At 34.7% G+C, this 25,104-nt stretch overlaps 1 protein-coding gene across 5 annotated transcripts in view; it reads right to left on the bottom strand.

Moving 5' to 3' along the window:
* Window positions 1–800: 800 nt before the first annotated feature.
* MYO6 (myosin VI) overlaps window positions 801–25,104 on the bottom strand; it is a 116,681-nt gene continuing 92,377 nt past the window's right edge. For 2 of the 5 annotated variants that reach the window (XM_072855326.1, XM_072855328.1), the window contains exons 26-35: window positions 23,540–23,748; window positions 23,081–23,159; window positions 20,701–20,861; window positions 17,007–17,036; window positions 16,425–16,463; window positions 12,943–13,046; window positions 11,465–11,596; window positions 8,838–8,864; window positions 6,439–6,657; window positions 801–5,059 (exon numbers count right to left, since the gene is read on the bottom strand). In XM_072855326.1, the coding sequence (XP_072711427.1) occupies window positions 4,860–5,059; window positions 6,439–6,657; window positions 8,838–8,864; window positions 11,465–11,596; window positions 12,943–13,046; window positions 16,425–16,463; window positions 17,007–17,036; window positions 20,701–20,861; window positions 23,081–23,159; window positions 23,540–23,748 (1,200 nt within the window). In that variant the 3' untranslated portion in view covers window positions 801–4,859. The remainder of the gene's footprint in view (window positions 5,060–6,438; window positions 6,658–8,837; window positions 8,865–11,464; window positions 11,597–12,942; window positions 13,047–16,424; window positions 16,464–17,006; window positions 17,037–20,700; window positions 20,862–23,080; window positions 23,160–23,539; window positions 23,749–25,104) is intronic. The other 3 variants (XM_072855323.1, XM_072855324.1, XM_072855325.1) reach the window with 3 other exon arrangements.

The raw sequence follows: 25,104 nt of genomic DNA, 5'->3' as shown, positions 1-25,104 counted from the left end.
AGATTTGCCTGCAAAACCACCAAAACTGGTGATTGTGTACAAATGAAGGCAATGCACCAAGAATACAAGGTTGAGTTTCTACAGCTGAAATAGTATTTTTACTTACTTTACTTAATTAGGAAAAAAAAAAAAATAAACCTAAGATGTGGTTTTACACAGTAACACTTCAGAATAAAACTCTACTTTAAAAATACTTCCTGCAGGGCACTGGAAGCCATCCCTGCCAACAAATGTTAGCTTTTCACTACTGCTCATGTAAGTTAAGAATGCATTAAGAATGCTGAAAGCATTCCATTTTTTTCCATTACAAATGTATTTTTGTATGTGTTTAGTGTATTTCACTTCATACTCATTATCACTAGTCAGATTAAAAAAGAAGTAATTTTAAAATGTGTATTTTAATAATGATTATTCATGACTGTATTTATCACTCTCAATTATTAATTACCAAATATATTTGCTGGATGTAAGCCTTTTGTATTTCAATAAAATATAATAAAACTATTTACTTGAAAATTTCACAGGGAATTGAATTGGTATTTAATCTCACACTAAGACACATCACATTATTTTAAAACTGATGTAAAGCTGCAGTTGGAAATGAAAGCCATAAGGAAAGCAAAACAAAAATTACATCTCCTAGATGTCACTGTCTGAATTACTTCAATCTTCTTTAATCAAAAAAATACCACTTTGATTTGGTCCTTAAGACAGGAAAGTCTGATAACCCTTTTTTTTGGAAAAAAAAAAAAAAACAAACACAAACAAAAGCAACACCACACCCCCACCCCAAACAAAGCTTTTCCTGCAGCATACAAACTTGAAGCATCACAAGTGGTTTCACTAGTCACTGATGAAAAAGATGCAAACAGTACACAGCATAGCAAATTATATATACATTGGAAGTGATAGCAATAAAGGTTAAAAAATAGTAATAAAAAGATTCTTGTTTCAACAAATATTGAGAAATGAGGTATGAGACTTACAGATAACAAAATCAAAATTTCTTAATATTTGAATGTTATTTTAGAGGAACACTTATCTTAGAAAGTAAAGACAAAATCTTTACTAGAGTAGCTTTAAGCACCATAAACATCTGATAGAAAAGCATTAGGCAGTTCCAGCACAGAAATCCTTTTATCCTTCTCATAACTTAATTTACCCTTATTCATTACACTTTAAATCTTTAAAAGACAAAATGGTAAGAGAGATACAACTGAGATTTCAACATGGAATGTATTTATTTTTTTTATTATTTTTAGTACAGTATTAGGTAGGAGGTCATTTAAATACTTTAAATAAAGATTTTGGAGAAAAACCCGAAGGATTCAACTAGGTAAAGAAAAACAACCTTATCAGTGGATGAAAGACAAGTATTTAATGACCTTGTGATCCTCGAAGTAGCATTCTCTAGACAATTCATATTCCTGACCAGGAACATGGTCATGACCTGGTCATACACTTAGTCAGGAATGTACCCTGGCATGGTGATTCTCTTCCTCCCCTTTGTTTTCTGGAGTGTTTCATGCAGAAGATCTCGACTATAATGGACAACTTCACTGAGAGGCAGGAATTTTTTTTTTTCTTAAAAATCACACAGAGCCAAGCCAACATTTTTACCTCATCATTTTGCTTTAAAAACCAAATTACATTCTTCTCTATAACCATAGATCAGAAGGGCATTAGGTAATACTACAATCCTACAGATCAACCTCCTCCCCCTTTTTTAATTTCCTCTCCAAATCAACCAACAGTATAATTATCTGACACAGTAGATGGGACAACAGAAACAATCAGTAAGCAGCTGAATATTGCCTGACGTAAAAAAACCAAAACAAAACAAATCTGAAATTAATTGAAAATTAATTTTGTTGCACAAGAAGATCAGTAAAACTAAAAGCAGATGCTATTTTTGGTGCAGAGAAGAAGAAGAAAAGAAAAAAAAAATACCACCCTGATTTTTGGAATGCATCTTCTGCTTGCCTCAGGCGTACTGCTGGAGCAATGCAGAGAGGTGGGAACACCTCATTCGAGAACATCCAGCCACCAGTTCCTCTTCCACTATTTTGAAGTCAATTTTATTTTCCTGATAGCTCAGATTTGTTAGTCATTTAATTAACAAGAATTCCCATACACCCCATTCTGAAAAATAAATTTTCTTTCTGATGCCAGTCAAGGAAATCCTGACATAATCAAAGGAACAGACTGGAAAAATTCAGTTAACAATTTTATTTATTTAAAGTACCCCACAAATACGTTTACACATATATCTACTAAAATATTTAAGCATATATATGTGTATATACATACACATGCACACACTTAAGTATTGAGATTCTTTGCCTAGTATGTTCAGTCTCATCCATTTTATATATATATATGTGAACTGAGACTGAATGTGTTAAGTCAGGAATTTAAATCTAGATAGTAATAAATACAGGGTAGGGCACCTCAGCCCTGTCAGTTCAGTGATTTTTCCTCCTTGTATCGCATGAACGATCATAGCTTCTTGCAGTGCTAAGTTTCTGGAGACTGGAAGTTCTGAAACTTTGGTTCCAATTCAGTAACACATTAACCCAGTAATCTAAATTTCATAAGCAGCACCTTTAAACTCATGCAACACTATACAGGTTTGTAGACAACTTGCTAGCCAGCAGTCTGATGCACTTTCATCTTCCAGCCAAAAATTACTGCTTCAGTGAAGAATTTGTTTGGGTAAAATGAAAACATTTTCTTGTTTGCCATCACAGGACCAAAAAGTATGCAGTGGACACTGAGATTCCGTGATGCAGCAGATTCATACAGAGTTAATGTACTACTCAAACGTCTCCACATGTATTACAGTAAGGAGTGCATTTATAGCAACAAGCAGACTGTGGCACTCAAGCACAATCTAAGGTCAGCAAGAATGTACACATCGTGAGCTTTCTCTGTGCTACAGAAATGTACCTCTTGAAAGTTATTAATTAAGTACAGTTATGCATTTAAAAACTAAAGTTTCCAAGAGGTTTCAAACTGAGTAAACAGTGAGGAAACTATTTTATAGTGTAAGCAAACTTTGACAATTCATAGAGCAAGACTTCATTTTTAAATCAGATTAAATAAGTAATTGGACATCAAGCTACTTATATTTTGAATTCCCATAGGAGAGATAATAATCAAGTTTAATTTGTTGAAATAATGGCCAGCATGGTGAAACAATGTTCACATAAGTGAACAAGCAGCATCTTAAAACTGTATGAAATTAATAATTCCCACCCACAAAAACTCCCAAACCAAACTAATAAGGGAACTGTTACAAGCTATGAAACTTGACAGAGGAGATTAAGACAAAGCTCAGTGTCTGAATCACTATGATATTCCAGTATACTAAAAATTGTAGCCTGGAGAAAAGGAGGCTGAGGGGAGACCTTATCGCTCTCCACAACTACCTGAAAGGAGGGTGCAATGAGGTGGGGGTCGGTCTCTTCTCCCAAGTAACAAGCCATAGGACAAGAGGAAATGACCTCAAGTTGCGCCAGAGGAGGTTTAGATTGGATATTAGGAACAATTTCTTCACTGAAAGGGTTATCAAGCATTGGAACAGGCTGCCCAGGGAAGTGGTTGAGTCACCATCCCTGGAGGTATGTAAAAGACGATTGGATGAGGTGCTTAGGGACATGGTTTAGTGGTGGACTTGGCAGTGCTAGGTTAATGGTTGGGCTTGATGATCTTAGAGGTCTTGTCCAACCTAAACGATTCTATGATTCTATTTCATCAGCACATAGGATTAAGATGATGCATTGTGTTATTGGATCAAATTTTTATACAATCTAACAAAAGGTACAGACCTTTTGCATCTCGTTACAATTAAAATAAACAGGATGTCTGAGGCTCAGGTCTCAATATTCAGTTAAGTTATACTGCCACCAAAAAACTGAACATATTTCCCTTATGCTATCCTTAATCTCATACGCCTCCAGATATAAGTCTTGGACACTTTTGCATAATATATTGAAATTACACTACCTGGATAAACAAAGTGTCCAAGAATTCCTAATGGAAATTTGGTCAGAAAAATAAAAGTCTAAAAGAAATTTGTACTTAAAGAGAAAAAAGAAAAAGAAACTAAGAGAGAAGTCGTATAAGCCCTCATGAGCAGTACATTCTTGAGTACCTCCACTATTACACACTATTGACATATATGAATACTCTTCTCAGAATGTACAGAAAACCATTTCTCTTAAACCAAGACAGAGAATGCATTAAATAGCAATTTATGGGTCCCAAGTTTAGGAGGATTTCCCATCAGTTTCTGAAAAGGTCACTAGATACGGACACTAACTAGTTTTCAAATCAGGACATAAAATGCCTCAGATTATGTAAAAGTATACTCCAACTTCTCCAGAACAGAAGTCAAAGCTAAGGCCTCACAATTCCAGTTATTAGAAACAGCATATGCTCTTTACTAGGCCTCCACTTGAAGCCAACTATTCAGTGTTTTAAATAGGAGATTTTATAAAAAGGTGGTTGCAATGCAGCTCTTTGTAATATGTACCCAAGTATAGATAGATTGCTTAAAAGTGTTAAGAGTTATAACAGAAACTGTTAAAGAAAATGCAACATATAAACAAAATGCAACAAACTACACTGACTGAAATTTCTTCAAGGTCCTCATACCTAGTAAAGTTCACTACACGAATTAAACATCATAAAGTACAAATTAACAAACCACATGATTAATAAAATCTGTTCACTTTATATTAAACATCTCTAATATGATTATAGAATGTTTACGTCCTCTGTTGCACAGAGGAACTCTTCCCTTTGTATCACGGGCAAGGGTTCTCATCTTGAACACTACTGTGCAAAGTGACCATTTATTTCAATAGGTTCTGCAGCATAGCTGTAGCATACGTAGGACGAGCTTGTCTGCTTTCAATTGCATTTCGAAGATACTGGATACCTCCACAGCGCTCCCAAATCTCTTCGAACTGTCTCGGCAAAATTTCAGCACCTCGCTTTCGAGTTAAGCCAGTCTCTTCAAGATTAAGCTCACACATATCCATATCGTCCTTACCTGAAATGGTAAAGGGAAAAAAAAAAATCTTTATAAAGCTTTTTACATCATTCAAAGGTCCCAGTAACAAAGATTAGATCTTTGTTAATTAGATTTCCTCTCTCAAGCTCTGGACTTCAGAGCTTATGGGGAAATCAGTCCTTGGACACAGATTTCCCCCCCCCACAGAAAAGGGTATCAGAATAAACTAGTATCAGATGCTGCAACTGACAAAATGGTGCTTAAAAAGCAAGCAAAATGGAACAAAGGAAAGAAGCCGAAAAGATCAGCAACTTGATATATTCTCCTGAAATCCACTATGGGATGACAACCACATTTGTTTTACACATACTTTCAGTTTTACACAGTTTTACAGTGAACTGCTGTTATTATTTAATCTGTTTAAATGTAGCAAAACGACTAAGAACTCAAGACTTTTTATCAAGTAGCCAGTATTCTTAATCTGTCAGCCTGCCACGCTAAACAGTGTTTACCAAATGGGACTGACACAGGTGTAGCTCACTTGCTATATTTTAATCTTATTTTTAATAGGCAATCCATTGAATGTGGTATTCATGACAGCAATGCTACTTTTAGCTATGGGCTTTGACACTGAACAGGCAACAGTTGGTACAAGGAATTCTATTAAAAATCATTAGCAGAAAACAAAGGAACTTTTGTTGCTAGTAAAGCATCACTCTGAAGCTAAACAAATTGGTTATGGCCTTTTTCTCAGTCCTCAAGTTAAATACAAAAACTCAAAACACAGAACCGTAAACAGCATTTCTCCACTGTTTCCTCCCCCTTTCCTTATCCTCCAGAAAAGGAGGATACATTTCATTACCAGATAAATCTCTACCTATCCATTGCCACATTTAGTTTTTATTTTAAATGTTTAAGATTAAAAAGCCATTCTCCCATACTCGGCAGCATAAATATGGTAAAAGCATCAGTTTGCTATTAGCACCACACTATGGAAAGACAATATATCATATGCACAAATTGTTTTCATACAAACTGCTGTAATTTTTCAAAGCTAACTAAAAGCCAATACAATGAGTAGAACTTTCCCAGATAAATTGTGATGTTTTATCTTCATGCTGTCTCCAGTTCAGTGAATAATCTGAGCACACTTAGTAACAAAACCATTCACATTTGGATTTCCCAGATTAAAGTACATGTACAAGTAAAACACATGACAAATTACATCTCCAAATTATATTTCGTAACATTTGGCTACCATCAGCAGCAGTCCCAAACCCTCAAATTGTGCCCAGACAAGAACTGCTGATGAAAAAAGAGGATACAACTTGGGAAACTTGTATCATCAGCCTCTTCTTCTAAAGTAAGTTATCAACTTTGAACCTTTTCAACATTTGAATTTTGCTTTCAACACTAACCCGCTACAAGAAGAATGGGTGCCTTGTCAGGATGAAGTTCCATTTGTCGAGCAATCCATGGCCCATCAAAATGTGCATACCACCAACCCTTCTTCTTGTTTTGGGGATCTTTGTATTGGTCCGCAGGACGGATGAAGGGAATGCGGAAGTAACGCTGTTGTCTGTTTATTTCAATCTCTTGTTGTCTGGCTGGTAGCTGGGTTGTCGGGTTCTGTTGAGCTATCATACAAAAAACCCCCAAAAAACAAGCAAACAGAAAACAAGAAAGCCATATTATGACTTGCTTGATCAATCAGCAAAGAAAAAAAAAACCAACAACAAAACCCAACCAACCAACAACCCCAAAACCCAAACCAAACCCCGCAAAACCTGAGAGATTCTCTCTGAATACAAGATCATCTGAAGTCTCATCAAACCTAAAAAGCACTGCCATCTCATATAATGTGCATTCTTTTAATCACTACATCTAAAACATTGGTGAGGAAAGGCTCATGTTAACTATTGTATCTATATATAATACTAGGGTGCTCAGTGGCATCAGGTATGTTTAGACAAAGCAAAGTGAGTAGAATAACACATTCTGCTTTAAATCAATATTTAAGGTAAAACTTCCCATATAAAATTTCTTACCCACCAGAAACATTAATCAGTAACTGCTCAAGTTCAGTCCATCTCTTTGTAAATCAAGGTCACAGTGCAAAGAAGCATTTTCAGTTACAAAAATACAAAGCACCACTTGAAGATTTTTGACAGTCAAAAGAGAAGGGTGTGTAATGCTGTTAGAAATGACTGATTTGTTAATAGAAATGCTGACAACAAATACTGCTTATTATAAAGCTGCCACCAAACATAACTTTCTGCCTAGACTTCTGTGTACTAAACTCCACCATTAGAACTACTCTCTGGCTGCTTTCTTTTTAAAAGAAATTGTTTATTTCAGACCATTAAGATCAACAGGCCAAACTTCTAGAGAAGACAGAGTTATATGAAATCTTTTAAAGCTTCATATATATTTTTGGTAAACATTTCCCATGTGCATTTTTGGACTCCCTCAGAGTCCCACACATTTCAGACTTCGGAGAGAAACTTTCTTTCGAATAAAAGCAAATACTCCCTATGTTGACTCATCAGCTGATCGACCTTTTTAATGTTATGTATATACTATCATAATCAGTTTTAAATACTAAATGCTATTACAAGCAAGATCCTTTCCTTTAATAACTTCCTCCTGCAAAAGTTTATTACTGATCTTTAGTGGTTTACAATATCACTGTTACAAATACCCTGTTTAAGAAAATCTGAATCTATGCCATTTCTACAAAAGAAAATTGGTATTAATGGTTCCATGTTTCAGCACAAAGGGAATAATTAAAAGTGAATTCCTTTTTTGTCCATTGTCTATTAAGCAGCAAAGCTAATTTTTGAGCTAAAATTTAATAAAATGAAAAATGACAATCACTTGTAATAATGTATTTTTACAGTTATGAGCAACACTAATAGACTAGCAGCTGCACCTTGAAATTTCTTCCACTTAGATTCAAGCGAAAATAGTTTTTCTAAAAGTGAAGAGCAGAATCTTAAAAAAATTTTATGTACTATACAAATCATACCCCCCAATTTTTTTTTCCATGTCTACATAAACAAAGAGAAGAAAAACAAAACAGATTTTAATAGGTGAATGGTACTTTTATACATCAACTCTGATAAAGCATGTATTTTACAGGGAGACATAGTCTACAGTTTATAGGAAATTAATTCTATCTTCTGCAAATTGTCTGAACACCTATCACAGCAGATCAGTGCTTCAGTATTGTCAAACACTTTTTGCACTGCTAAGGCTTATTTCTACCCCTATGCACACCTAAATCCAAGAGGAAATCTAGAGGACAGGAATGCTAAGCAGCCAATATAGCCTCTACTTTTCAGTGCTACGGAATTGTAGTTCTTTATTGAAAAGAAACCATCACCTGAACGTTAGTTTGTGTGCTAGGAAAATAGCTATTATATTAAGTTAGTTCCAGAGTTTTGCTACAACAAAAAGCCATGTGCAGACAGTAAAAAATCTTAGAACAAGCACAGTATTTCTTGGGGGGGGAGAGGGGGGAATAGGAGGTTGCAGCTTCAAATAACCAACATAAAAACGTTATTTCATTCTCCCTTCCCATGACTGCTCAAAGGGGTAGGATCTCATGAAGATAAGCAGTAAAGTACATTCATAAATTATTAGAGTAACATATAATTACCATCAGTTGAATAATGTTGCCAAATTGTAAAACAGATTTTTTTTGAACAATTAAATTCTATGTATATGTGTAGCAAAACGCTGGATTAATTAATGTTAGTATAGAGCTCTCAAGTGTTCCTATTCTTCAAAGTTAAATAACCGTCTCCCCACTTACGTGAGTTGCTCAAAAATGGTGCAAAATCTGTGAACAAATATTACACGTTGAACAAAACATAAGAGTGCTGATGCTTTATAAGTTATAGTTTCATTACCTCAACATTTTTCACCAATGCTGATGATAGACAAATGGAAATTCTAGTTACAAAATAAACACAGATGTTGAGCTAAGTATTTCTATTCGTTTTCTGCTCCCTGACATATATAAAATGTCTCCTTTCCTCAAGTTTCATAGATTTCCAACTGCTTCTACTTTCATCAGGATTTAATTTTGAAATTGATTACTTCAATGATTTGCGATGCCTGTTACAAAACTTCAGTTGTATACATGCTAAGCACAGATTGCTGTAACAAATCTGCTAGTTAATTAACATAGTACTTTTAAAGTTTGACATTTCTGCTAGGAAAAGATTTCCAGACCTCTATTAATACCAAGTCTGCCTATTCCAATAATAATACACAAACCAGTGTTTAGCTTCTATACTGAATGTATGAATTTAATTAAAGGACACCTGTAAAATTATATGACATCAGTGAAAAGACAGAAAGAAGAAACTACATCATTTGAAGCACACATCCACTGACACCTGAAAGACTTCTAGCTTAAATATCTAAGAAATCAGAGTTCCTTCTTACTACATTCTCAGATCATTACAATACATAGATGTGAATTGCCCATGTAGTATAATTATTTGCAATAGGAGGAATTACTTCTGACATTAACGAGCGTCTCTAAAGGTCACTATCAATGACTTTCTTCTGAACTGCAATGTTCTAACTTTTCTTCAGAAATATGAAGCCATCTTTCAAGAAGTAAAAAAATGCAATGAAAAACATTGAAAAGAAAGCTGTAAACGCCTAACTAAATGTGATGAGATCATGAATATTCCAAGCTTTATTTGCACAAATCCAAAGATTTCCTGCTCTTTGATACTTCCCATCAGCAATACTGTGCATGAATATTTATTTTACCCATTTAGCTCCAGATAGAATTTGCAAGCTCAAATTCAAAGCAACTTACCACTTTGCAGAAGTGCTCCAAATGCCTTTTCCTGCTGTTTCAGTCATAAGCTTTCTTAAGCACTGAAAACCATGTTACTAGGCATGGCCACAAGGACCCACTCTTTGATAACATCTTTTCTAGGGGTCCAGGTTTCACCTGCCATGTATCTGTACCAAAGTTCCCTGAAAAGCTCAAATTCTCAGGTAATGCTCAAGCAATGCATAACTCAGTAAATGAATCAAGGGGAAGAAGACACCTTTGTATAAGGACTAACACTGAGAGTAAGTAGGGCACCTGTATCCCCTGGGATCTGTATCCCCCAAGTCCTGGGACAATGCTCTAATCCCAGGCTAACGGGACTTTGGGGAGAGCATCTTCTCCCCATCTTCCCTTTCCTCTGCCTCTCCCATTAACTGTGTGGCCAGGAACACAAGGATCATGGAACCAGAAGACAGCAGGAAAGATCTGACTAAATTATTATATCTATTTGCTGTGATGCTGTTCATTTCTTAGATTCCTTTTATAACAGACGATCACTGGACTTGGCGGTGGGGTGCCAGGGAAAGAGTAACAATCCACTCGGCAGATACCACTCCAGAAACTGAGCACCTAATGTTCAAGTCTGGCAGTGCTAAACATGTAACTCCTACACCTTCCTGTTGAATTTAAAAGGCAGTCACTTATTCTCAGTGCATTGCTTTGACAATAAACATCCATCTGCGAAATCAGCAGAATGACAGTCTAATAAGAAAGCAGGGACTACGCAGAATTTGTCATCCCATAATCAAAAATTGCAATATCAACACTCACAGAATTTTTAAAGAGAGAGTGTAACCTGAAATATATGTCTTACAGTAATGTAAATGAGGAAGTTATTAGCACCTTTTGAAAGTACCTACATCTATGTCTGTATATCTGTATCTTACGAAATAATAAAAGCATGAGGAAAAAAACCCTTATCACCAATACTTTTTTTGTCTGGACCCCAAATGTAATAGCAAATTACATAACAGAGCATGATTCCTTCCAATCTTGTTTTTTATAGCACCAAAAAAAAAAAAAATCACATGCTCTATCACACTCTGATAGATGGACTATTTGAGAACTATTTTTAGAATCTCTATTCTATGCTTAAGTATAATCCTCTGTTCTGAACTGTCACTAACTACTCTCAGAAAGCAATATTTGTAATTGCAGAGGTCAGAACTAGTATGAACAACCTTAAAACCAAAGTCTCAAAAGTCTCAAAATGCAAACCAGTTTCATAAATGGAAAATGATCTTCCTTAGTCTTAAGTAGTACAGTGATGAACTTTTAGCAAAAATGCCAGCAACTGCAACACCAAATCAAGAACTATTTTTAACAGATGTGAGTTGGTATGAGAAAAGGTTTTAGGGAGAGCTATTCAGTACATGTATCTGGGTCGCCTGAAAGTATTCTACTTTCTGCAAAGTATTTGCCAGTTACAGTCTTTTCAAAATATTTACCTTAAACCAATATAAAAATACTCTAAAACCCCCAAGAATTTCCTTCAACCTAGCAAAACCAAAATTCATTCTAGAATGTTTTATTTAGAATACTGTCACCAAAATTATTATAAACAAAAAATTATCTCTCCTCACCATAGTCTGTGACCGATTTGGGAGCACGTTGTTCTGTTTCTGCATTGCGTTTCTTATTCTTGGATTTCCAAGCATGATATACCTTTAGCCTTCTGTGAAACTCTTCTCTGCAAGCCGCCAACAGTTCAATATCTGTCTCGAGGAAGGAAGGGAGGAGTGAGAAAAATCAGAAAAACTATTTATTAAATGCTCTTCTGTATTGATAGGTACATAATTTTAGATCAGTTTGTAACACTAATATGTTATAATACAATAAATCCTCGTTCTCTGCAGCAACAGGGCCTGTATTTTATGGCCCAGAAAGATCCTTAGAGTGCTATATATCCTTTTCTCCTTTAGAAGAATGGCAGTCCCCGAAGTAGCTGTTCTACTGTGAGATTTGGAGCAGTGAAATGCTACAAATAAAATTTTCATTTTGTTAAATATGTCTGTTGACATTATCACAAACCAAGCAGTACAGAAACAGATAAAATTTCATCACTGCACTTTATCTCTGCAACTGCAAAAATCAGCAATTTGACTGCTCAGATATAGGTTCTTTTTCCACCTTATTAAATATATTTTAATTTTGCTGAATTTCATGATACTAAGAGACTGAATTATTGCAAGGGTTTTTTTATTAGTCACCTAAGATTATCCAAACTGGCTTCACTAGGGATGAACACACATTAGCACCATGTATTATTGCACCACCTATTCAGCTGAAAACATTGCTCCAGTCTTGCATATGTAAAAACTATTAATAGAGACACAGTTAGAATTTGGAGCTAACTTTGGGTTTTAAATACAAATAGACAGAATGGGTTTGTTTCCAATTTCTACATCCAGGGAAAAATTCTGAGTTACCTTACATCAGAAATTAACCAACTGCTTTCAATCACAAGCAGGAATAAACAGAAATATTTAATAAAGGAATAATTCTTATCTGTTTCTATCTTCATACATTGGGGGAAAAGTAATTAATGTCCCAACTGTGAGCTTCCCAAATGAAGTTACACATTTTGAAAATTAAAGAATAATCTGAACACCTAAGACAAAATATTTTATGCTGTGCTTTACATGACATATTTGCTTTTTTGTGATTTGGTTACAGCAAGAAGTGATAGCAAAAAATTTCTTAGAACATGCAAATTCTAGGTAAAACATAATAACTATTATTCCCTTTGTGGAAATACATAAAACTGAGACAATTTAATTACAAAATTATAACATGTATTTTATGGCCCAAGCAGTTTAACATCATAAATATATAATCAGTAAAGGAGGTAACAAAGGAAATTCTGTTTCCTCAATATGGAAATAGCTCAGTTCACTGTTCTCTTTAGGGTAATAGAACTTTTTAAAATTAATTTGACATTCATTAAAACCTGAATAAACTCATGAGCAAGTTTTTATCTTTGTCATAGGAAGAAAGTGGCACCTTTCATACAACTACAACTTGACTTCTTTCTCAAATCAGAAAAAAAACCCCAACTTACCACAGGATGTATTGATTGTATCACGAAGTTCTGCATATTTCCACTTACTGAGATCGTGCTTCTTAGTACCAGCAGCAGCTTTCGTGGCTTGAACTGAAGGACCCCTACAATTATTAAAAAAATATATATGTATTTTTCCAAGTATGAACAGGAATCGTTACAACAGGAGGAACAGATCCCACAACTGACAATGCAGCACACTTATTACAATGAAAGTCAGCAGCAGAGGGACTGAATTCAAAGGCAAAGTACCACATTATTTTCAAGACGTTTAAATGATTAAGAAAAAGTGAAAGCATCTTTTACATCCAAAATCATATAATAATCTGATTGGTTGTCTAGAGATTAAAAGGAATTGTCATTAACAGTTAGCACTTATGTGTGAATAGACACATATTCTATTCATGCGTACCTCACCTCATGCTGACGTACATTTTTCTTGATGCTAGTCAAGATGCAGAATACAGACAACAAAGAGTGGCCATATAAATTTTTAGTTCCATTTGAAAGACAGACAAGGAAAAATATTTCTGAAGTAGACAAGGAGAAGGGAGAAAAGGCATTTCCTCTGCTGTTTAAAACTGGATTAGGACAAAATCCTTATTCAAAGACTAGAGAAAATATTCCATGTCTTTGACAAAAGTCTAATTTGAGAGAAGAAATCAAATTAATTCTATATTAATTGTATAGTGGCTGTCTGAGAACAGCAATATTTATTCGGGGGGGGGATCATTAAGAGATACCAAGGAAAAAAAGACCACTCTTAGAAGAAAGGGTATGCGTATAAAAAGACTCATCTAGAAACAGTGGTTTTCAAAGGCAAAAGGTATTCATCATGTAGGTAGTATGTAATAAAGTCAACAGCAAATGCAAGTGAGAAATTATTAGTAAAATTCCATCATCTTTAACAGTATGCATAAGGTTGTCCATGTAACACATAAACAAACATTACATGTATATGTTTAAAGATAAACCTGAAAATTTTTTTTTCCCTTAAAAATGGTATAGATAATAAGTGGAACAACTCTCCCTTAGGAATGGCAAATTTCCCATGGATTATTTGGATATAAACTAAGTTCAAAACACGCCAGCATTCAGTGACGATCAGAATACTTTTTAAACACGAAGGAATTCAGGAACAGACACATGATTTTACCAACCTCTGCTAATGCCCATGACTAAGAACATGAGGCAAACAGAATTTATCTTTCAGGATCCGAGAGGATTTGTTCAGAATAAACTAGATCTTTAACAGGGTAGCAAAATACTTGATGCAGTATGTCACTTAAAAAATTCACAAGAGAGAAAAACAGAAGAAACCAGGCCTTTTCAGTTAAAGTCTGTTTGTGCAGCAATATCTTTGTGGAACTGTTACATTATTACAGTAAAATAATATTCACTGGATTATAAATAAACTCTATTTTTCCATAAAGGTTTCATGGGACTATGAAGTTTTATGTTATTTTCCCTTTTTACTTAATAGGTTATAAATAAATTTTATTTGAAAAATTTCTCTATATAGAGATAGCAGTTCTGAAAGCAGGGATATCAAATGCAATTTATTTTTAAGTTTCATAGAATAAAACAATCTGTTTAACCAAATGTTCTTCTTAAGAGCAACTGAACTATCTCTTCAAATGTAATTAAAACTACAGAATCTTACTGTTTATTGCAGCATCAGCTTAATTATGCCTACTCATACTACTAATCTGAGTCAACACACAGCTTCCAGTTATGGTATGTGAGAAGTCTGACATAAAAAATGACTTCTGACTTAATCAGTACATAGCTGAGGGACAGGAGCTTTTCTTCACCCTTAGCACTACTCGTAAGTGTGAAACAAATCATTAGACAGACAGTTTCCTTCAAAATATATATTTTAATATTTTTTTTTTTATCACTGGCATACCTGTAGGACATTGAAGGATTGCTGCTAAATTTAGTTTCCGTTGCCTGGTGTCTAACCTTCTTGAATCTAATTTGACAAATCCTAAGGATTTTCCTTAATTAGCAATACTACCCACCACTCTAAGAGTTTGCTACATAATTTAGAGCAGCAGAACTAGGCTGTAAGATCTCTGGTTAAACTAGTAATCTTTAAGAAAGCTAATCCAATTGAATGGCTTAGCCTTTCCATTACAGTACTACTCTGCAGATCACTCTTCTGTTTTCTACACGACTTTAAGCGTAGCAGTCTGGCAGTAAGAAGAGCATCATACCTGACAATCAGTCTTCGCTGCTCAATCTGACAAAGTTATGTACCATAAACAGTATTTTTAGACTTAAAAAAACAGCCTCAAGTCAAAAACTTCCAGTATATGAAAAGTGAAAAAAATTTAGTTAAACAAGCGTGCAGTAAGAAGTATTGCATTTTGAATTCAACCAAAACACAGAGCCTCTGATTTTGCCCCAAAGTTTTGTGATTTTTTTGCACATTAAGAATTGGACATTGTCATTGGAACTATGTCAATATATGCAATATAATCTAGCCATCTAAATACACATGCTAACTTAATTACACACAACATTATTTATTTCTATTCTTAAAATGCCACTGCAAGAAACAAATTTAGTTAACAGCTGTGTTCCCAATTATCAATGCTACAACTAGAAAACCCATCAATCATGCAAGACCAATCATCTTCAGGTTATATATACACAGCATAGTAGCTTCTCTAGCTACAGATTTGCTTTTTAAAACTCTAAGAAATTTTGCTTCTTCTGTGAGCTTCAGAAAATGAATGTCAAAAGGTTATTTTTGTCCTCAAGTTGCACAAAACACTTTAATTACTCACTGATATGGAGGACATGATAACAATTTCTTTCAACAGAGAATTAGTATTCTAACACAAACTAGTATGAGACTGTCACAGTAGAATTGTATTCAGATCTAAACCTGCATTCTCCTTTCCTCCTGCATTGTGCATAAAATCCTGCATTAGCATTCAAGAAATCTCAGAAGGGGATTTTGTTTAGATGTCTTAAGAGGGGTTTTAATGTCCTTTTAACATGGTAATTTTCAAAACTGCTTTTATTTGAAGGGAATTGTAACTAGAATATTTTCTTATTAAAAGCACTAACAGTTACATTAACATTAAATAACTTCATTAACTCTGTATTGAATCTGTAGAAATCCTCCTTTGAAAGATGTGGAGCCTAGTTTTCTATTATCATTACAAGAAAGGTGAAAAGAGAAGAAAGGTGGAGGAACATTATCAAAATTACACAAAATACCAAGGTATGTGAACTATTCTTATTCTTTTTTATATATAATCAATTAAAATAGCAGAAAAATAATTGCTGGAAAAAAGGTGTTGATAAAGGAAATTTATCTGAAAGAAATAATCTACTTATCTGCTTAGCACTTAAAAAAAACCAAACCCAGATTCCATTATTTTTCATTCCATAATAGTTCAACCCATTTCATGTGTGATTTCTTTTTATAAAATGATTGAATCATTTGGTGTTGTCTTCTCACCTACCTAGACAATATTTCTGACATTTCTGTGGCCATTTGTTCCCTATAAGAAAATTGATAAATAAGCATAAACCAAACATATTAATATAAAAACAGCCTTTATAATTGTGATAGTCTCTTGCCAACCAAACTGAAGCTAATTCAAGTGCACACACAAAAAAAAAGGCTACTTATTTTAAATAATTTCCATTCTAATGTATGATTGTAGGATCTAATGTATGATCTAATGTAGGATCTACTGTCCTGATTCTGCAAAGAGCAATAAATCACCAGGGCAGTGAAAAATGGATTGTATGTGAAAGAGTTTACACTAATTATATAATCATCTTTAAGTAGATGTTATTAGGTATATTAGATTATTAACTTGTTTATTAGACATAAGCAAAGTAGTGGATATAAGGTATTACAAACTGATTTAAAGTTTACAGATGCATGCTAATAAAGATTATTATGGCATATTAGTTAATAAGAGGACAATATCAATGTCCTTTGAATTAATTAGTGTAGGACAGTATCAATTTCCTTTGAATTAATTAGTGTTGCTTTTTTTTCTATTAGAGCATTCAAATGGGAAAAAATGCCATACGCAGTCATTTGCAGCTTTGTTCCATTGGCTCTGCAAATAGAAGATATTTATGTTAGATAGACTACTTCCTAGTTACCTTTCTAATAACTGAAGTGGGAAAAGGTGTGTCATAGTATTTCCTGCTCTCTCACATCTTATTTACCATCTTAGGATTTTATTTTTTTTTTAACCGAGAAACAGGATTATATAAAACTTTTTTCTTCACCTTTCTCATTCAATCATGAGTGTTAAATTATTTTTAAAAAGTTAAATTAAGGCAATCTGGAAAAAATGTACAAGCAAAAACTTCCCCCACCCTTTCTACCCCCCCAACCCATCTTTCAAAATCAAAGATTTTGAGACATGCTACTGATATATTTTATGCCTGGATAAGCATATCACAAGAAATAACAGCAATCTTCATGTAGCTGCTCTCGGAACAGAACAAATAGCTTCTTCATGTAAGCTGTGAAAACACACTGAGTCTAACTGCCATACTGAAGACCCACATGTACACACGTGTAGCATTGAGTATGATACAAATCAGAACTTATTTAGATTGTTCCAACGCAATACACAGAACAGATATACTCACAACACCTTCACTGAGTCTAGCTTATTTTGGTGCTATATACTATACTATGTGTTTCAATAAGCCACGTAAATTAAAAATATTGCACAGTTGAAAACAAGTAAAAAATCAGTTAAAAAATAGATACCTAAGTACTAAACACTTCTGTTAATTTACCCCTAGGTGCAGTAAATCCCTTATTACACATGCTTTCAAATTGTGGATGAGTAATAAAATTGGATGAAGCTAGGAGAGGTCCAGCATATCCAGCACAGAGTAAGCACAAATAAAAATGCGGGATCTACTGCCAAAACAAACAACTTTTCTTCTTTGACAGGAGACAATAAGTATATTTCTCAAAGAAACTACTAATACTTATGAACCTTAAAATATCTAGGAAAACTAATGGTGAATGCAGCAAGGCATTGAGGAGAAAAAAAATAAAGTAGAGGCTACCCATTTTCAAATATGACAACACGCAAGTATCACATGTTCCTTAAAAATGAGCAAAATACAAGAGTTCTTTCAAAGTGACACATAAAAATCACCTTGTTCTTACTATCTTCACTCCACAGGTAGCACAGCACAATGGAGAATACCCTTTTATTCATGCAACTTGTAAGCTTGAAACGATTTTTTACAAAATTGTGTGAAAATACTGTAGAACTAGTATACAGCATGAACCCAGTATGGAGTGATACATGCTTTATCTTACTACAGCAAAATGTAGCAGAAAAGGGAAATATACATACATAAAAGTCACAGTGATTTCAGTGTATCATACGATAATATGCAAGTCTTGAATCCAGAAGATGGCAGAATAAAACTTCCTTAGACTCTAGTAAAATTTTAATTTATATCAGTTAAAATAAGTCCTGAGAATTTATGTTTAAATTATTAAATTACGTATTTTGTGCAAACCAATAAATAGTCTTCATTTCAGAGAAGAATTCCCACAGTTTCTACCTTTAAGCCAATTCCTGCAGTTATGTGGAAAGCTGCCCTTAGATTTCAGTAGAAGATAGTGGGGTTTGGAGAACATTTTAGTTTGTTTTTAAACAAACCAAAACAAAATCAAATCAAAGGTGAAATTAAAAGAATTTTTGGACATCCTTAAAACTCTTTGAAGTGGACTGCAGAAACAGAAAGAAAAAAATCTGCTAATGAGCTAAAAAGAAATCTCATATAAGCAGAAAAATCTCTCTACTAGTTTTTTCTAGATTTATATATTATCTTGTTCAAGAAAGGATTTACATCGCTATGTTAACTTGTTCAAACCATTCTGCACTTTCCAATCATTCAGAAAAGACTCTTCATTCTCCTACCACTAGTTACACAGTGGAGTTACACTGGCAGTCATAACTATCACAACGGTTAGTTCATCATCCATTCTGGGACTACACAAGGAAGACAAATACCAGCGTCACCCATGAGCAGTAGGAAACACTGTGGAGATTAGAACTTCACTGACAGAAAAGTTTTTTAATTCTCTTAGCCCTTCTTGTCTAACGCCTTCCTTTTTTCATATTTAAGATAAGTTTGTCAGGTTGCAACACTAGAGTCACTTTGGGTTTACCTTCAAAGTATTGCACCAAAATTCAAACAGGGAAAGTATGAAAATCTCCAGAACGCTGTCTGTGAAGCACTTGGACACCCAACTGAGCATGTTAAAGTCTTATCTGAGACAATATGAGAGCTATTGTATAACTGAGGGCAAAACCACAATAATTTTAGTGAAGTGTCTAAAAACCAGTATTGTACATGACAAAAAAAATTACCTAGCTATCTCACGTAGGCATACAGTTATTAAAAAAAAAAAGTATACATCTAGATAAAATTTGGGTAGCAAAGAGAACACATGTGGGAGCTTGAAATTCCATGGGAACACTTGGGATTTTCTTACACCTCCTTCTTTCAACAACAAACTGAGTAGACAAGTACTAAGGAAGTCACCAATGACATGATCACGTTAATAGGTCCCTATATGCAATTTGACCAATAAGTACTATTTTTACTCGAACTTTATGCCAAATTCTCACCTAAACTTTTCCCAATACTGCTGTGTTCTTGATATGGAAACAGAAAGCCAAGAGCCCTAATTCACTTTTCACTGAACCCTGATTAACATACAGACCCTTCAGAAAGTTCCCTGGCTAGGCAGCAAAACTTTGTTAAATCATATCTGTATCTTGATCATATTTGAACTGGGTAATCTGAAATCAGAACTCTATCATTGGGGGGGGGGGGAGCACAAATTATTTTCTCCTTAGGAGAACTATGCAGAGAGCACATCTTAAAGCTGCTTTCCAGGGAAGAAACAAAGCCACACAGTTAGAAAATACATCAATTAATTACATGTACATTTGCTGGCTATAAAATTTCTGAGGCATCAACCTTTACACAGGAAGAGCTCTTGCTTTGCAGGCAGTGTGGATCTGTACACCAAAAGCCAAGCACTTCTTGTGACACATCAAAAAGTTCAAACAAAACAAAACGTTTAAGACAACATTTAATTTTCAAACCCATCTATGTTAAATATATTCGTTCCACTTTAAAAAAACTTACCAGTCAGGATACAGAGATGACTACTATTTCTGCATTCAAAGAGGGCTTCTTGTTAAAAAAAAACCACACACAAATTCACACTATACTACCGGAACTATCAAGTACCAGAAAGGGTGTATTTTATTACTACTTACCACTGAAGAAATTCAATTCACTACTTTAAATGAGTCATAAAAATCATAATTTACATTGGTTACCATCCTTGCCAGAACTCAAAAAGAGAAAGAGAACTGCAGTTGTATTCACAAGCACCTACTAAATTACTGATGTAGCAAGATGCAAAATGGACAAAGTCTTTAAGCAAAAGCAATCTAACAAATTTCACAAGTTAATTTGAAAAATATTCCAATACACTGACTTAAAAGGTCCATTTAATTAATACAAAAATACATAAAACTAACAAGAGCATATTCTCCAAGGGATCAGTATAGTAAGGGGAAAAGAAAAAGGGAAAAAAAGGAAAAAGAAAGGGGGGAGAGGGGGGAAAGGGAGAACAGGGGGAACAGAAAAAAAAGGAAAAAAGAAAAAAAAAGGAAAAAAAAGGGGGGGGCCGAAGAATTTAACTACTTAACCCCATACCTGCGCAATCCTAAATCGAGCTGAGCCTCATCACTGATGAGTTCTGCCTCACTCTGGGCAATTCTCATTGCAAGTTCACGATCACGACGCTCCTGTTCAAGAACTGCCTGGTGCTGGGTTTCCTCTTCTCGTTCTCTAGCTAGCTGAGCCTCAATTTCAGCCTGTTTTATAAAAACACACCTTTAACCTTAGCTAATCAAACCCAAAATGCTACATAAGCAAATTATTTGAAAAATATGCCAAGTAGTATATTTATAGCTTTCAAAACATGCAAAATTTACAGAACTGAAAAAATAACAGCATTAGTATTTAGTTTGACCCAAGAAAAACAAAACAGCTACAGACTGCATCTTGGTTTACATATAGTTTATCAAGTCATTGTTGTCCACCACTTGCACTACCTTTTCAAATTAAAGTGCCAATCAATTATTCCTTATTTAAAAAACACATGAAGCTTTTTGTTAACTCTTATGAAAATTAGACTTCAAAATTTTTTAGAATCATTAAAACTCAGATGATAGAGAGCAATATGTTTACTCCTCCATAGCACTAACACAATACTCCCTTGATACTCTGCACTTGGCATTATAGGACTTTGCAACAGGTATTGCTGTGCATATAGGTCCGTGGTTCATTTTGAAAAGGGATCAAGACCAACACTGGAATCCTCTGTGGACCTGATCCGGCTTTGAATTTAAGCAAATAGTAAAATTCTGACTGACCGCAATGCAGAAACAATCCAGATATACTGCCACTTCAGAGCAAAACTAAAGGGTCTTGCACACAGAGTAAGTAAAATGCGACCAACTAAATCATAATTCTGAAAGTCATACATGCCAAGTCTTAGCAATGCCCTTCTTGGTGCCCAAAAGTCGTCGAAGGAGACAAAGTCACTTCCCACTCATCATCATGAATTTGCACCACTAAACCAGTGTAGTAAGAACAGTGACTTTACCCTATGAATCCCATTTTAGATTAGCTGATAGTAACAACCACCAGAAGGAGAGATAAGTAATTAACTGCATGTAGAAAAAAGAAATACCCTACTGGATTACGTATCTGCTTTGTATCCAAACACAGCGTTTCTAAGTATGAGTGTAAATTACATTCTGCATTGCAGATATCCACATCTCAGAAACAAAGAAACATAGACAATCCCTAGAGATGCTCATAGTGCTGGCAGACCAAGTTTTTAAACCTTCTTGCAACAGTCCATCTTGCTTCCTCAGTGGACAAAGTTTAATCCATTTAAACTGTCCCTGAATGGAAACTTATCCTATGAATTTCTAACAAAACACTAGGCACATCTGCAATAGTCTCCAAGCAATGATTTAGAGACTAGCCAAATAGCAGCTTACTCTTTTTATTTTTAGCTCCAGCAAGCTGGTAGTGCTTATTATTCTGATACAGGTGAGAGACCCAGTAATACAGGAAAGATTCATTTTTCATCGGTTAGGCTATAATTTCTCTGTTAGTTCCAGAGACTTGTTTATCAGGAACGAGGGTAGGGTGATAGAAAAGAGTATGCAGAAGCAAGGAGGATAGGCAGTGCTAGGCTAACTCCAGGAATAACAAGATATAGGAGAAAAATTCTGCTTCTGATTAATCATGGACAGGGCTTAAAAGAATCTGTAAACATCAGTGACCACTGCCTTGTGCTTGCTACAACTGCCCCTACAGAAAGGCTTTTTCTCTCTGACACTGCTCTCCCAGGTCACACAGACAATCTCCAAGACAAGAGGAAAACAAGGGTTTAGGGGCCAAACACACCCCAGAGTAAGAGTTCATGATGGGGTAAGTAAGAAGTGTCAGGAATCAAGGGGGAGGGGTTGAAGAGCAGGGTTTGAACTGCATGTATTTATTCTACATGAATGTAGTCAAAGGGGCTACTGAGACAGTCCTGTATCCTCTCATTATTACCAATATTCTGAAAGTGTTTACAGTTAAGCTGGTACATGACACAGCCTCAGCCCAGATATGACTTCTAGTAAAAGAGTGCCAAACTTAGGCCTGACATGGAACATCTGCAAAAACTTTAAAGGCTAAACTAGGATTCTCCAGTGTTGTGTATTTATAACTTTAAAATAACTTTAGAAATCCTTAAAAAACAAATGCACCTCTAGTCAGAAGACCTGAACTTGCATGTGGACTAGGAATAGGTGATCTGTCTTGGAATGCCCTAATCATGATTTTCGCCTACATTTACTACTAAAGCAACACTGCTGAATGACTTTGAGACACACATTTATAAAATGAAGCCATTAGACTCAGTGGAGAACCTAAGCTGTGAAAAAGATTTAAAAAAAAAAAAAAAAATCCAAAAAACCCCAGCAACAACAAAACCAAGCAAACCAAAACCCCCACACAGCTCAAACATTACCTGAATACGCTTTTCTTCCTCTTCCCTCTTTTTCCTCTCTTCCTCTTCCTGTTTTCTCTTTGCCTCAATCTCAGATTTCCTGTTACAAAAGAGGAGGAGGAAATGAAAACATGTTATTACGACGCAAATGAACAAGAGATATGAAAGAATCTTCCATAAAATTGCATGGTAACCCAGAAGTCAGCACAGTCCTGATGACAGGACACTACATGTAAAGTCAAGAAACTTTCAAAGTCTATCTGTATTTCCAGCTGCATCATATAATTTCTTCCATATTCTATTCTGACTACACTTAACTTTGTCAATCACTAGGAAAGGAAATGTTTTAACACTGCAGGGCGCACCAGGAGCACAATCCAAGCGACTCTCTTTAAGCATAGGAGTATTAAAACCAAACTCATTAAAGTGCCTTTCCTATTTTTTTCTCATTCTATAACCAGCAACTTATTCAAGACTCACAGACGTCTTTCTTCTTCTTCCTTTCTTCGTTGTTGTTCTTCCTCTTCACGTCTCTTTCTTTCTTTTTCCATTTCCTCCTGGATGCGTCTTAGCCTCTCTGCTTCCTCCTCTTGCTGTTTCTTCTTTTGCAGTGCACTCAGAAGCTGCTCTGAGCTTCTAACTAGAGCGTCATATTCGTTCTGTATCTGTTCCCTAGTCATTATAGTGGTCTGCAAAATTAAATAATAAGAGGGAATTATATTCCTTTACCTTTGTACTTCACTTTTAAAAAATGTATATTGAAAAAATATTAAGTGAAATTAGAGCATTGAGCAGTATAATTAAATTATATATACGCTTCAGGGTGGGGGAGGAGCTTGAACACATCATTCCCTTCCTTCCTAAAATCCTGGGGATCCATTACTCTCCTCTCTCCTATAAAACCATACAAAGTAATCTCCATTTTATCACTGAAATGAAACATGACTTCCCTTTAAAACATGCCTTTGTTTTTTAACCTTGCAGTTTTAAGCAACAGAAATTAATTCTTACCATGCTGAGATGAAAACTAAGGACCTCCTATGTGCATTTTGTGTTGTGTTCTTAGCTTCTATGGTAATTATTTACAGCTCTGCCTTTTATGTCATAGCACAGAATAGTTTCTCTTCCTATGTGTGCTAGTGCTCAGAAAAAATATTGGACCATGCTGCGACTAACTTTTTTAAAAAAGTAGGAATTAGTAGGAAATAACAGGTTGAAAATAGTTAAAAACAATAGCCTTTGCTACATATGTTTTCAAACCTCATCGATAGCTACAATTTAATTTCTTTTTACAATTCACATTGATGTATACTAATAAAACTGCAATACAGGGTGTTTGCTGACCTTTTCTGAGGGTGTATCATGTATCTTATCTTTATTAGAAAGGAGAACCATAAGCTGACAGGTTAACTCATCTTTTCAACTGTGATTTTAAATAGAAAAATCTTACACTAAGAAAGCTATAACATTGCATGAAACAAAAATTCAACACATCAAATTTTTTCTAACATTAATAAATCCCGGTGTGCTTTCATTGTGTCTGTGTGCTCTTGTGGTAAGAAACGGAGAACTACAGTCCCTGAAGCATAATCAGTAAGCTGAATTCTCTTTACCACCAAGTCTGGAAAAAAACTTGCAACTGGAATATAAATCTCTTCACTCTGTGATAAATGCTTATACCTTTCAGCCCTGATTAATTTAAAATATTGCTAATTTTGCATTATTCCAATAATAAAAGCAACAAGCAAATTATTAACACCACTTGTCTCACAATATCAACATGCATTCTTGCTTTAAATTCTCCAGTGCCAATTTTGAAACACAGATAATAATACCAAAGTCTAGATGTATGCACCCAGTTTCAGGATTCACTTCAGTTACATTCACAAATAATTTTAAACAGGATTTACCCAGTGCCTCTGAAAATTAAGACCGCTATATTAAAATGTCTTTTCTATTAAGAAAAATACATTGGCCTTCTACTTTAGATTAAGTTTTTTAAAGATTCCAGTAATAAGAAACTATTTCTCTGATTATTATCCTAC

Source organism: Ciconia boyciana, chromosome 3 (assembly GCF_034638445.1).
Source record: "Ciconia boyciana chromosome 3, ASM3463844v1, whole genome shotgun sequence".
Lineage (NCBI taxonomy): Eukaryota > Metazoa > Chordata > Aves > Ciconiiformes > Ciconiidae > Ciconia > Ciconia boyciana.
The sequence above is the reverse complement of the archived record's forward strand: the minus strand, read 5'-3'. Positions and strand labels throughout refer to the sequence as shown.